General features: G+C 30.0%; 1 protein-coding gene across 8 annotated transcripts; it reads left to right on the top strand.

Annotated features, from left to right (window-relative positions):
• The first annotated feature begins 8,953 nt into the window (after nt 1-8,953).
• On the top strand, nt 8,954-12,128 carry LOC116934877. 8 transcript variants are annotated; one of them, XM_032942313.2, is made up of 10 exons: nt 8,954-9,167; nt 9,260-9,440; nt 9,501-9,660; nt 9,728-9,961; nt 10,088-10,338; nt 10,406-10,797; nt 10,855-10,977; nt 11,326-11,390; nt 11,466-11,529; nt 11,619-12,128. In XM_032942313.2, exons 1-6 carry the CDS (start codon nt 8,994-8,996, stop codon nt 10,720-10,722), a joined length of 1,317 nt encoding a protein of 438 aa, XP_032798204.2. In that variant the 5' UTR covers nt 8,954-8,993; the 3' UTR covers nt 10,723-10,797; nt 10,855-10,977; nt 11,326-11,390; nt 11,466-11,529; nt 11,619-12,128. The 8 variants fall into 8 exon arrangements, with proteins under 8 accessions (XP_032798204.2, XP_045023993.1, XP_045023992.1 ...); XM_045168058.1 differs by having other exon boundaries at nt 10,855-11,529; nt 11,619-11,744; nt 11,812-11,914; nt 11,981-12,128; XM_045168057.1 differs by having other exon boundaries at nt 10,861-10,977; nt 11,326-11,529.
• Nucleotides 12,129-12,987: the final 859 nt, after the last annotated feature.

Genomic DNA, 12,987 nt, shown 5'->3' with positions numbered 1-12,987 from the left:
GCTGTTTACATATAGAACTAAAAACTCATGGTATAACAGTGTATTCACATTGAATACAAGTATATTCCATGCAGTTTAACATAGAAGTAAAAACTCATGGTATAACAGTGTATTCACATTGAATACAAGTATATTTCAATGCAGTTTACATATAGAAGTAAAAACTCATGGTATAACAGTGTATTCACATTGAATACAAGTATATTTGATGCTGTTTACATATAGAACTAAAAACTCATGGTATAACAGTGTATTCACATTGGAAATACAAGTATATTTGATGCTGTTTACATATAGAACTAAAAACCTCATGGTATAACAGTGTATTCACATTGAATACAAGTATATTCCATGCAGTTTACATATAGAAGTAAAAACTCATGGTATAACAGTGTATTCACATTGAATACAAGTATATTTGATGCTGTTTACATATAGAAGTAAAAACTCATGGTATAACAGTGTATTCACATTGAATACAAGTATATTCCATGCAGCTTATACATATAGAAGTAAAAACTCATGGTATAACAGTGTATTCACATTGAATACAAGTATATTTGATGCTGTTTACATATAGAACTAAAAACTCATGGTATAACAGTGTATTCACATTGAATACAAGTATATTCCATGCAGTTTACATATAGAAGTAAAAACTCATGGTATAACAGTGTATTCACATTGAATACAAGTATATTTGCATGCATGTTTACATATAGAACTAAAAACTCATGGTATAACAGTGTATTCACATTGAATACAAGTATATTTCCATGCAGTTTACATATAGAAGTAAAAACTCATGGTATAACAGTGTATTCACATTGAATACAAGTATATTCCATGCAGTTTACATATAGAAGTAAAAACTCATGGTATAACAGTGTATTCACATTGAATACAAGTATATTTGATGCTGTTTACATATAGAACTAAAAACTCATGGTATAACAGTGTATTCACATTGAATACAAGTATATTTGATGCTGTTTACATATAGAACTAAAAACTCATGGTATAACAGTGTATTCACATTGAATACAAGTATATTCCATGCAGTTTACATATAGAAAGTAAAAACTCATGGTATAACAGTGTATTCACATTGAATACAAGTATATTCGATGCAGTTTACATATAGAAGTAAAAACTCATGGTATAACAGTGTATTCACATTGAATACAAGTATATTCCATGCAGTTTACATATAGAAGTAAAAACTCATGGTATAACAGTGTATTCACATTGAATACAAGTATATTCCATGCAGTTTACATATAGAAGTAAAAACTCATGGTATAACAGTGTATTCACATTGAATACAAGTATATTCCATGCAGTTTACATATAGAAGTAAAAACTCATGGTATAACAGTGTATTCACATTGAATACAAGTATATTCCATGCAGTTTACATATAGAACTAAAAACTCATGGTATAACAGTGTATTCACATTGAATACAAGTATATTCCATGCAGTTTACATATAGAAGAAAAACTCATGGTATAACAGTGTATTCACATTGAATACAAGTATATTTGATGCTGTTTACATATAGAACTAAAAACTCATGGTATAACAGTGTATTCACATTGAATACAAGTATATTCCATGCAGTTTACATATAGAAGTAAAAACTCATGGTATAACAGTGTATTCACATTGAATACAAGTATATTTGATGCTGTTTACATATAGAACTAAAAACTCATGGTATAACAGTGTATTCACATTGAATACAAGTATATTTGATGCTGTTTACATATAGAAGTAAAAACTCATGGTATAACAGTGTATTCACATTGAATACAAGTATATTTGATGCTGTTTACATATAGAAGTAAAAACTCATGGTATAACAGTGTATTCACATTGAATACAAGTATATTTGATGACTGTTTACATATAGAACTAAAAACTCATGGTATAACAGTGTATTCACATTGAATACAAGTATATTCCATGCAGTTTACATATAGAAGTAAAAACTCATGGTATAACAGTGTATTCACATTGAATACAAGTATATTTGATGCTGTTTACATATAGAACTAAAAACTCATGGTATAACAGTGTACTCACATTGAATACAAGTATATTCCATGCAGTTTACATATAGAAGTAAAAACTCATGGTATAACAGTGTATTCACATTGAATACAAGTATATTCCATGCAGTTTACATATAGAAGTAAAAACTCATGGTATAACAGTGTATTCACATTGAATACAAGTATATTTGATGCTGTTTACATATAGAACTAAAAACTCATGGTATAACAGTGTATTCACATTGAATACAAGTATATTCCATGCAGTTTACATATAGAAGTAAAAACTCATGGTATAACAGTGTATTCACATTGAATACAAGTATATTTGATGCTGTTTACATATAGAACTAAAAACTCATGGTATAACAGTGTATTCACATTGAATACAAGTATATTCCATGCAGTTTACATATAGAAGTAAAAACTCATGGTATAACAGTGTATTCACATTGAATACAAGTATTTTTGCATGCTGTTTACATATAGAAGTAAAAACTCATGGTATAACAGTGTATTCACATTGAATACAAGTATATTTGATGCTGTTTACATATAGAACTAAAAACTCATGGTATAACAGTGTATTCACATTGAATACAAGTATATTCCATGCAGTTTACATATAGAAGTAAAAACTCATGGTATAACAGTGTATTCACATTGAATACAAGTATATTTGATGCTGTTTACAAGAAGTAAAAACTCATGGTATAACAGTGTATTCACATTGAATACAAGTATATTTGATGCTGTTTACATATAGAACTAAAAACTCATGGTATAACAGTGTATTCACATTGAATACAAGTATATTCCATGCAGTTTACATAAGAAAAACTCATGGTATAACAGTGTATTCACATTGAATACAAGTATATTCCATGCAGTTTACATATAGAAGTAAAACTCATGGTATAACAGTGTATTCACATTGAAAAAAACATATTCCATGCAGTTTACATATAGAAGTAAAAACTCATGGTATAACAGTGTATTCACATTGAATACAAGTATATTCCATGCAGTTTACATATAGAAGTAAAAACTCATGGTATAACAGTGTATTCACATTGAATACAAGTATATTCCATGCAGTTTACATATAGAAGTAAAAACTCATGGTATAACAGTGTATTCACATTGAATACAAGTATATTTGATGCTGTTTACATATAGAACTAAAAACTCATGGTATAACAGTGTATTCACATTGAATACAAGTATATTCCATGCAGTTTACATATAGAAGTAAAAACTCATGGTATAACAGTGTATTCACATTGAATACAAGTATATTTCGATGCTGTTTACATATAGAAGTAAAAACTCATGGTATAACAGTGTATTCACATTGAATACAAGTATATTTGATGCTGTTTACATATAGAACTAAAAACTCATGGTATAACAGTGTATTCACATTGAATACAAGTATATTCCATGCAGTTTACATATAGAAGTAAAAACTCATGGTATAACAGTGTATTCACATTGAATACAAGTATATTTGATGCTGTTTACATATAGAACTAAAAACTCATGGTATAACAGTGTATTCACATTGAATACAAGTATATTCCATGCAGTTTACATATAGAAGTAAAAACTCATGGTATAACAGTGTATTCACATTGAATACAAGTATATTTGATGCTGTTTACATATAGAACTAAAAACTCATGGTATAACAGTGTATTCACATTGAATACAAGTATATTCCATGCAGTTTACATATAGAAGTAAAAACTCATGGTATAACAGTGTATTCACATTGAATACAAGTATATTCCATGCAGTTTACATATAGAACTAAAAACTCATGGTATAACAGTGTATTCACATTGAATACAAGTATATTTGATGCTGTTTACATATAGAACTAAAAACTCATTGGTATAACAGTGTATTCACATTGAATACAAGTATATTTGATGCTGTTTACATATAGAACTAAAAACTCATGGTATAACAGTGTATTCACATTGAATACAAGTATATTCCATGCAGTTTACATATAGAAGTAAAAACTCATGGTATAACAGTGTATTCACATTGAATACAAGTATATTTGATGCTGTTTACATATAGAAGTAAAAACTCATGGTATAACAGTGTATTCACATTGAATACAAGTATATTCCATGCAGTTTACATATAGAAGTAAAAACTCATGGTATAACAGTGTATTCACATTGAATACAAGTATATTTGATGCTGTTTACATATAGAACTAAAAACTCATGGTATAACAGTGTATTCACATTGAATACAAGTATATTCCATGCAGTTTACATATAGAAGTAAAAACTCATGGTATAACAGTGTATTCACATTGAATACAAGTATATTTGATGCTGTTTACATATAGAACTAAAAACTCATGGTATAACAGTGTATTCACATTGAATACAAGTATATTCCATGCAGTTTACATATAGAAGTAAAAACTCATGGTATAACAGTGTATTCACATTGAATACAAGTATATTCCATGCAGTTTACATATAGAAGTAAAAACTCATGGTATAACAGTGTATTCACATTGAATACAAGTATATTTGCATGCTGTTTACATATAGAGACTAAAAACTCATGGTATAACAGTGTATTCACATTGAATACAAGTATATTTGATGCTGTTTACATATAGAACTAAAAACTCATGGTATAACAGTGTATTCACATTGAATACAAGTATATTCCATGATCAGTTTACATATAGAAGTAAAAACTCATGGTATAACAGTGTATTCACATTGAATACAAGTATATTCCATGCTAGTTTACATATAGAAGTAAAAACTCATGGTATAACAGTGTATTCACATTGAATACAAGTATATTTGATGCTGATATTCCATGCAGTTTACATATAGAAGTAAAAACTCATGGTATAACAGTGTATTCACATTGAATACAAGTATATTCCATGCAGTTTACATATAGAAGTAAAAACTCATGGTATAACAGTGTATTCACATTGAATACAAGTATATTCCATGCGGTTTACATATAGAAGTAAAAACTCATGGTATAACAGTGTATTCACATTGAATACAAGTATATTTGATGCTGTTTACATATAGAAGTAAAAACTCATGGTATAACAGTGTATTCACATTGAATACAAGTATATTCCATGCAGTTTACATATAGAAGTAAAAACTCATGGTATAACAGTGTATTCACATTGAATACAAGTATATTCCATGCAGTTTACATATAGAAGTAAAAACTCATGGTATAACAGTGTATTCACATTGAATACAAGTATATTTGATGCTGTTTACATATAGAAGTAAAAACTCATGGTATAACAGTGTATTCACATTGAATACAAGTATATTTGCATGCTGTTTACATATAGAAGTAAAAACTCATGGTATAACAGTGTATTCACATTGAATACAAGTATATTTGATGCTGTTTACATATAGAAGTAAAAACTCATGGTATAACAGTGTATTCACATTGAATACAAGTATATTTGATGCTGTTTACATATAGAACTAAAAACTCATGGTATAACAGTGTATTCACATTGAATACAAGTATATTCCATGCAGTTTACATATAGAAGTAAAAACTCATGGTATAACAGTGTATTCACATTGAATACAAGTATATTTGCATGCTGTTTACATATAGAACTAAAAACTCATGGTATAACAGTGTATTCACATTGAATACAAGTATATTCCATGCAGTTTACATATAGAAGTAAAAACTCATGGTATAACAGTGTATTCACATTGAATACAAGTATATTTCATGCTGTTTACATATAGAAGTAAAAACTCATGGTATAACAGTGTATTCACATTGAATACAAGTATATTTGATGCTGTTTACATATAGAACTAAAAACTCATGGTATAACAGTGTATTCAACATTGAATACAAGTATATTCCATGCAGTTTACATATAGAAGTAAAAACTCATGGTATAACAGTGTATTCACATTGAATACAAGTATATTTGATGCTGTTTACATATAGAACTAAAAACTCATGGTATAACAGTGTATTCACATTGAATAAAACAAGTAATATTCCATGCAGTTTACATATAGAAGTAAAAACTCATGGTATAACAGTGTATTCACATTGAATACAAGTATATTTGATGCTGTTTACATATAGAACTAAAAACTCATGGTATAACAGTGTATTCACATTGAATACAAGTATATTCCATGCAGTTTACATATAGAAGTAAAAACTCATGGTATAACAGTGTATTCACATTGAATACAAGTATATTTGATGCTGTTTACATATAGAACTAAAAACTCATGTATAACAGTGTATTAACAAGTACAATCATAACAGTGTATTCACATTGAATACAAGTATATTCCATGCAGTTTACATATAGAAGTAAAAACTCATGGTATAACAGTGTATTCACATTGAATACAAGTATATTCGATGCTGTTTACATATAGAAGTAAAAACTCATGGTATAACAGTGTATTCACATTGAATACAAGTATATTCCATGCAGTTTACATATAGAAGTAAAAACTCATGGTATAACAGTGTATTCACATTGAATACAAGTATATTTGATGCTGTTTACATATAGAACTAAAAACTCATGGTATAACAGTGTATTCACATTGAATACAAGTATATATTGTTTACATATAGAAAAAAACCAGGTATAAAGTGTATTCACATTGAAAAAATATTCCATGCAGTTTACATATAGAAGTAAAAACTCATGGTATAACAGTGTATTCACATTGAATACAAGTATATTTGATGCTGTTTACATATAGAACTAAAAACTCATGGTATAACAGTGTATTCACATTGAATACAAGTATATTCCATGCAGTTTACATATAGAAGTAAAAACTCATGGTATAACAGTGTATTCACATTGAATACAAGTATATTTGATGCTGTTTACATATAGAAGTAAAAACTCATGGTATAACAGTGTATTCACATTGAATACAAGTATATTTGATGCTGTTTACATATAGAAGTAAAAACTCATGGTATAACAGTGTATTCACATTGAATACAAGTATATTCCATGCAGTTACATATAAAGATAAAAACCATAAACATGAATCAGATAGATAAAGCATATATAGATAAAGTAAAACATGGTAAAATCACATTAAACAGTTTATATCATGAAAAAAAAGTAATAAATCATGGTATAACAGTGTATTCACATTGAATACAAGTATATTTGATGCTGTTTACATATAGAAGTAAAAACTCATGGTATAACATGTATTCCATGAATCAAGTGTATTCACATTGAATACAAGAATACATATAGAAGTAAAACATCATGTGTAATTCACATTGAATACAAGTATATTCCATGCAGTTTACATATAGAAGTAAAAACTCATGGTATAACAGTGTATTCACATTGAATACAAGTATATTTGATGCTGTTTACATATAGAACTAAAAACTCATGGTATAACAGTGTATTCACATTGAATACAAGTATATTCCATGCAGTTTACATATAGAAGTAAAAACTCATGGTATAACAGTGTATTCACATTGAATACAAGTATATTTGATGCTGTTTACATATAGAACTAAAAACTCATGGTATAACAGTGTATTCACATTGAATACAAGTATATTTAAATGCGTGTATTACAAAAATATAGAAGTAAAAACTCATGGTATAACAGGTATTCACATGGTATAACAGTGTATTCATACATTTGAATACAAGTATAATTTGTATGACTGTTTATTCATATAGAATACAAGTATATTTGATGCTGTTTACATATAGAAGTAAAAACTCATGGTATAACAGTGTATTCACATTGAATACAAGTATATTTGATGCTGTTTACATATAAAAAACTCATGGTATAACAAAAAGTGTATTCACATTGAATGCTAAGTTTACATATAGAAGTAAAAACTCATGGTATAACAGTGTATTCACATTGAATACAAAGTATATTTCATATGCTGTTTACATATAGAAGTAAAAACTCATGGTATAACAGTGTATTCACATTGAATACAAGTATATTTGATGCTGTTTACATATAGAAGTAAAAACTCATGGTATAACAGGATTTACAGTGAAAATATTTGACTGACATAAATAAAAACCAGGATAACAGTGTATTCACATTGAATACAAGTATATTCGATGCAGTTTACATATAGAAGTAAAAACTCATGGTATAACAGTGTATTCACATTGAATACAAGTATATTTGATGCTGTTTACATATAGAACTAAAAACTCATGGTATAACAGTGTATTCACATTGAATACAAGTATATTCCATGCAGTTTACATATAGAAGTAAAAACTCATGGTATAACAGTGTATTCACATTGAATACAAGTATATTTGATGCTGTTTACATATAGAACTAAAAACTCATGGTATAACAGTGTATTCACATTGAATACAAGTATATTCCATGCAGTTTACATATAGAAGTAAAAACTCATGGTATAACAGTGTATTCACATTGAATACAAGTATATTCCATGCAGTTTTCATATAGAAGTAAAAACTCATGGTATAACAGTGTATTCACATTGAATACAAGTATATTTGATGCTGTTTACATATAGAACTATAAACTCATGGTATAACAGTGTATTCACATTGAATACAAGTATATTCCATGCAGTTTACATATAGAAGTAAAAACTCATGGTATAACAGTGTATTCACATTGAATACAAGTATATTTGATGCTGTTTACATCAACACGGAATTCATGAGCGAGCTCAAACGGTCGAGCTCAAACTGCAGAGTTATTCCTCTTGTGTTCCTTATGGGACTACGGTGTTGCCAGTTTTTGAAATATACATAGAAAATTAGCAGACGATTTTTTGTTATTTATTAATTTGGAATTTGTGCTTCCAGTTTTATTTGAAGGTTACGAAATTTAATTTGGGTTTGTTTGCGAAAATGGAGAATGCCGAAGAAGATGAAGATAATGTTTCTGAGAGTCTTGCTGAAAAAGATTTAAATAAACCAATGCAATTGTGTTTTGGTGCTTTCCACGAAAGACAAATACCCATCGTTAAAGGGAAAATGTCGGATTCAACGAGAAAAAGAAAGATTAAGGCAATGAAAGATTTGGTAAGTATTTGTTGGTTATGTTACATTTCTGTGTCTTAAGTTACTTATTAGAGTTACTGTTCATTTGTACTGTTAATTCTCCATTGTCTTAGGCACAGGAACTGAGTACCAGAGCAAAAGTACAAACCATTTTGTGCATTGTTTCCCCAAACAAAAAAATACCTACAAGGTTTCTAGAGTCATATGGAGATCACGCTGATAATTTTCTTTATGCCACAGAATCGGGAAGTAAAATCCAATCTATTTTAAAAGTGGCTACAGAAACATGGATTGGTTGGTATCCAGAGTATTTGACGCTTTCAAATTTTGATGATCATTATTGCTTGTGCAAAGGAATTTATGGTGGTAAACAACCAGAAAAGAAAAATCAAAAGGAAAAATCAACCACCATAGAAGAGGATACCGTCACAACTAAATCAGCCAGGCATGCTGTACAAATTGCCATAGAAAAGGCAGAAGAAAAAAGGAAAAGGCTACAATTAATTGAAAATCAGTAATTACATTTTATTTTAACTTATTGGTTTTGTTTTAGTCTTTCAATTCTTATCTTTTCTTTCCAGGCGTAAAGAAAAAAGAAATAGAATGACCCCTGCAAAAGCCAAAAATTTTTTTAAAAAATCAGATACCTCTAAGACTAAAAAAGATCAAAGGAAACATTTGCCGAATAAAAAAAGTTCCTTTCCAGATCAGGAAGCTGTCAGCGGAACTAAGACAACTCTAGAAATACTCGAAACTCTTGAAACAAACTCTAGGGAATTACTTCAAGAAATCGAGTTGGAACCAATATACCAGAAGTATGAAATTGTAATTTTCTAGTTCACTTCAAAACCATTAAAAAGCAACGGATTACCGTTGGATAACCAAACACAGCGTTCATAAAATATTATAGATTTCAAGTTTTCCAATGTTGTGTATTTTAGAGGCAAGAAAGGATCTTATCTTCCTAGACATGTGAACCATTTCCAAGAAAGTTTAGAAAAACTTCTCGATGATTCTGAAACTTCAGAAACATCAGAATTGAACCATCAGGATTTTACCCGAAGCACAAATTCAATTTCCATTTCTCCAGGATCTTCCACCACTTTTCAAGCTGATCAGGAACCTCTTAGCTCTGTTTTCAGTAGCGTATTCAACGCGGAAAAAGCTGAATCCGCATCTTCCGGTGTTCTTCGTAAATATAGTTTTCTCTCTAATCAGAGTTATTTCGTTTGTAATAATCCAGGTTTAAATAATTTTAGAAACAGCCCAGCATTTAGATCCAGAAGCGGCTACATCAGGAAGCGAGACCATGATCGGAAAAATACCGGGTGTTGTGAACGCGAGAAATGAGGAAAATGAGGGACACATTACTGCCCAAGAAAGGGAACCAAATCAAAAAGCGTCTTCAATTTTACCAATTCCCGTTGGACTCGGAAAGCGACCTGAAGCAAAATGGCATTTTCTCTTTTCTAACAACGAATATTCTCCACCTAAAAACTGCCCTGTTAGAACAACTAAAACAAGGAAACGATTGCGTATTTCTGGAAAAGAAGAACAAAATAAGACTTCAAACTAAATCTTCCCAGTAAGTTCTACGCTATTCGGTGGGCAAGAACCAATAGTGCATCAGAAATCACAAATTACTTTTCAGGTACAAAAGTTTTTAGCTTTCTTGCTAATAGTAAACTTTATAGAACTCTTTAATTAGTAACAGAAAAGGATTTCAATTACACGGGCGTACAAATTCAGTCGATACGCATTTGAAAACCAAGAATCTTACAAAAGTCTACTTGAAACCAAAGGTGATCATTCAACTCTCCACTGATCTTGGGTGAGAATAAATTTGATTTTTGTCTTACAACTTTTTTCATTTATTAGTTAGAGACCCATTATGAAACAATTAGAGTTCCAATCTAGGTTTAGTTTGTGAACTACTTGTTTAAATCGATAGAAACATAGTATGAAGAAACCAGTAACTTTTACTATGAATTTTTCGGAAGCAGTCTGTGCCATTATTACTTTTTATTATCAGCAAAAAAAATTATTAACGTTTAGAATACAACCTGCAATTGTAGAGTTTCGTAAAAAATGACCGTAAAAATTTACGATAGTGGTGCCGCTCTTTGACAATCCGCTTAATCACCTACCAGACGTAAACAAACTGTCATTTTGTCATCAGGACCGTTGGAGGTAAAGGTACTACCAAGTTTTAAGCTATCTAAACGCAGTTACGACTGTTTAAAGGTACGTGTGTTGGAAGAATTGTTATGTATTGTTGTAATGATGATGGAAGTTTTTGTATTTATTTTGGAACTCAAGAAATCTATTAATGGAACTATACCACAAAATTTTGCTTCATCTGTCAAGGAAGTTCTTGTTACTTGTAAGTAATAACTTTATTACTTTAACTGCGATAGGTTTCGCAATACGTAAGAGGCTTATTTACTAATCTATTTCATTATCACCATGTAGTCAAGTTGTTCCATTTGATGAATTACATTCATGCCTGCAGAGTTTGGACTGGGTGCCCGAACGGGATAGTGGATTTCATCGTTGCATGAAAATATAGAACTACTGACCCTACTAACCAATTACATAGTATTTTTAACCAAACCATATAGGTCAGTTGTGTAATATATAGATTTACTTGTTTGATTATTGACAGGGTAAACTAACTTCTTTTGTGATTCCACGAGAAAGTTCTATATTTTTGCCTACAACATAGAACATACAAGGTTGATGGTGTATCAAAATTGTTATCCATTAAGGTTAATGATTTGGAATTTTGAATTAACTATGGTTATCATCCAGGTAATGAATTTTATTTTATTCAGTTCAAGAGTAAAACTTTATATTAAGGCTACCAGGATACTACATGAAGAACTGCTAACAGCATATTGCTAAACGGTGGATCATTTTCAGTATCATAGCAATTCTGTTCTTCCTATCCAAACAATGTACATGCAGGGCTGAAAATGAAAAAAATAAAACTTAAACACAATTAAAGATAAACCGGTTTCTTTATTATGCGTTATATGCTATATGCTTTATTGCGCTTATATGCATATAGTGTGCAAATATAGGGGGACTCCTTCCTTTGTCCTTCTTGCCTTTCATTGTCAACAAGTACCTTTCCATTTGACACTGAAAAGTCTGCTTTTCAAAAGTGAATTTTCTCTAATACACAAGTATAACAAGACGTCTGTAGTGACGATTGTAGGGCTCTGAAAACCAAACGTAAAAATACCAGCTTTCATAATAATTAGCATATTTAACAGGTCGATGGTAGTAAGAAAAAGACGCGCTACTCGGTTTTCAGTTTTTCTTGATAGTTCTAAGGCCGGATGGAGTACGACAGCGAAGAAATGTAAGCCATCCTGACTGTACAGCAATAGTAAAAGCGGAATTTTGTTATAGAGGGCAAAGGGCAGCCAATGAAAGCATTTTACCGAAATGACATGCAAATAGATAGATCTTCAAAGGAAATCGACTGGACAAGGATACAAATCTTAAATTAGAAGTTTACTATTAAGAAACGCAATTTTCTTTTGTCCTTCAAGTCGCTTACATACCTAGGTCAAAAATGCAGCTAGTAACGTCCTGGGCATAAATTTTCCGCAGTCAACGAATGGCTAAGTCCTTGTTCATGTAGCGTTGCAACCCTCCATCAAGGGGCAAAACTTAACCAAATTTTCAGTTTTTCAAGAGGGGCGATGGTTAATAATTTATCATAAAAGTGTATTTTTGAAAAATTGCGGTCCGGTGCCGATATAATACTTCGTTTGTTTAATTTTACAGAAATGTTTTACAGCCCATTGTTTTACATGATGTCGCGGACGGA

The sequence above is a fragment of the Daphnia magna genome, unplaced genomic scaffold (genome assembly GCF_020631705.1).
Source record: "Daphnia magna isolate NIES unplaced genomic scaffold, ASM2063170v1.1 Dm_contigs476, whole genome shotgun sequence".
NCBI classification, from domain to species: Eukaryota; Metazoa; Arthropoda; class Branchiopoda; order Diplostraca; family Daphniidae; genus Daphnia; species Daphnia magna.
The sequence above is the reverse complement of the archived record's forward strand: the minus strand, read 5'-3'. Positions and strand labels throughout refer to the sequence as shown.

Bases quoted from the DNA above. Each gene is read 5' to 3' on its own strand.
- LOC116934877 (XM_045168057.1), top strand. From the start codon at position 8,994: ATGGAGAATGCCGAAGAAGATGAAGATAATGTTTCTGAGAGTCTTGCT. The intron at 9,168-9,259 runs GTAAGTATTTGT...CCATTGTCTTAG, and splicing joins TTAAGGCAATGAAAGATTTG to GCACAGGAACTGAGTACCAG. The intron at 9,441-9,500 runs GTTGGTATCCAG...GCTTGTGCAAAG, and splicing joins GGCTACAGAAACATGGATTG to GAATTTATGGTGGTAAACAA.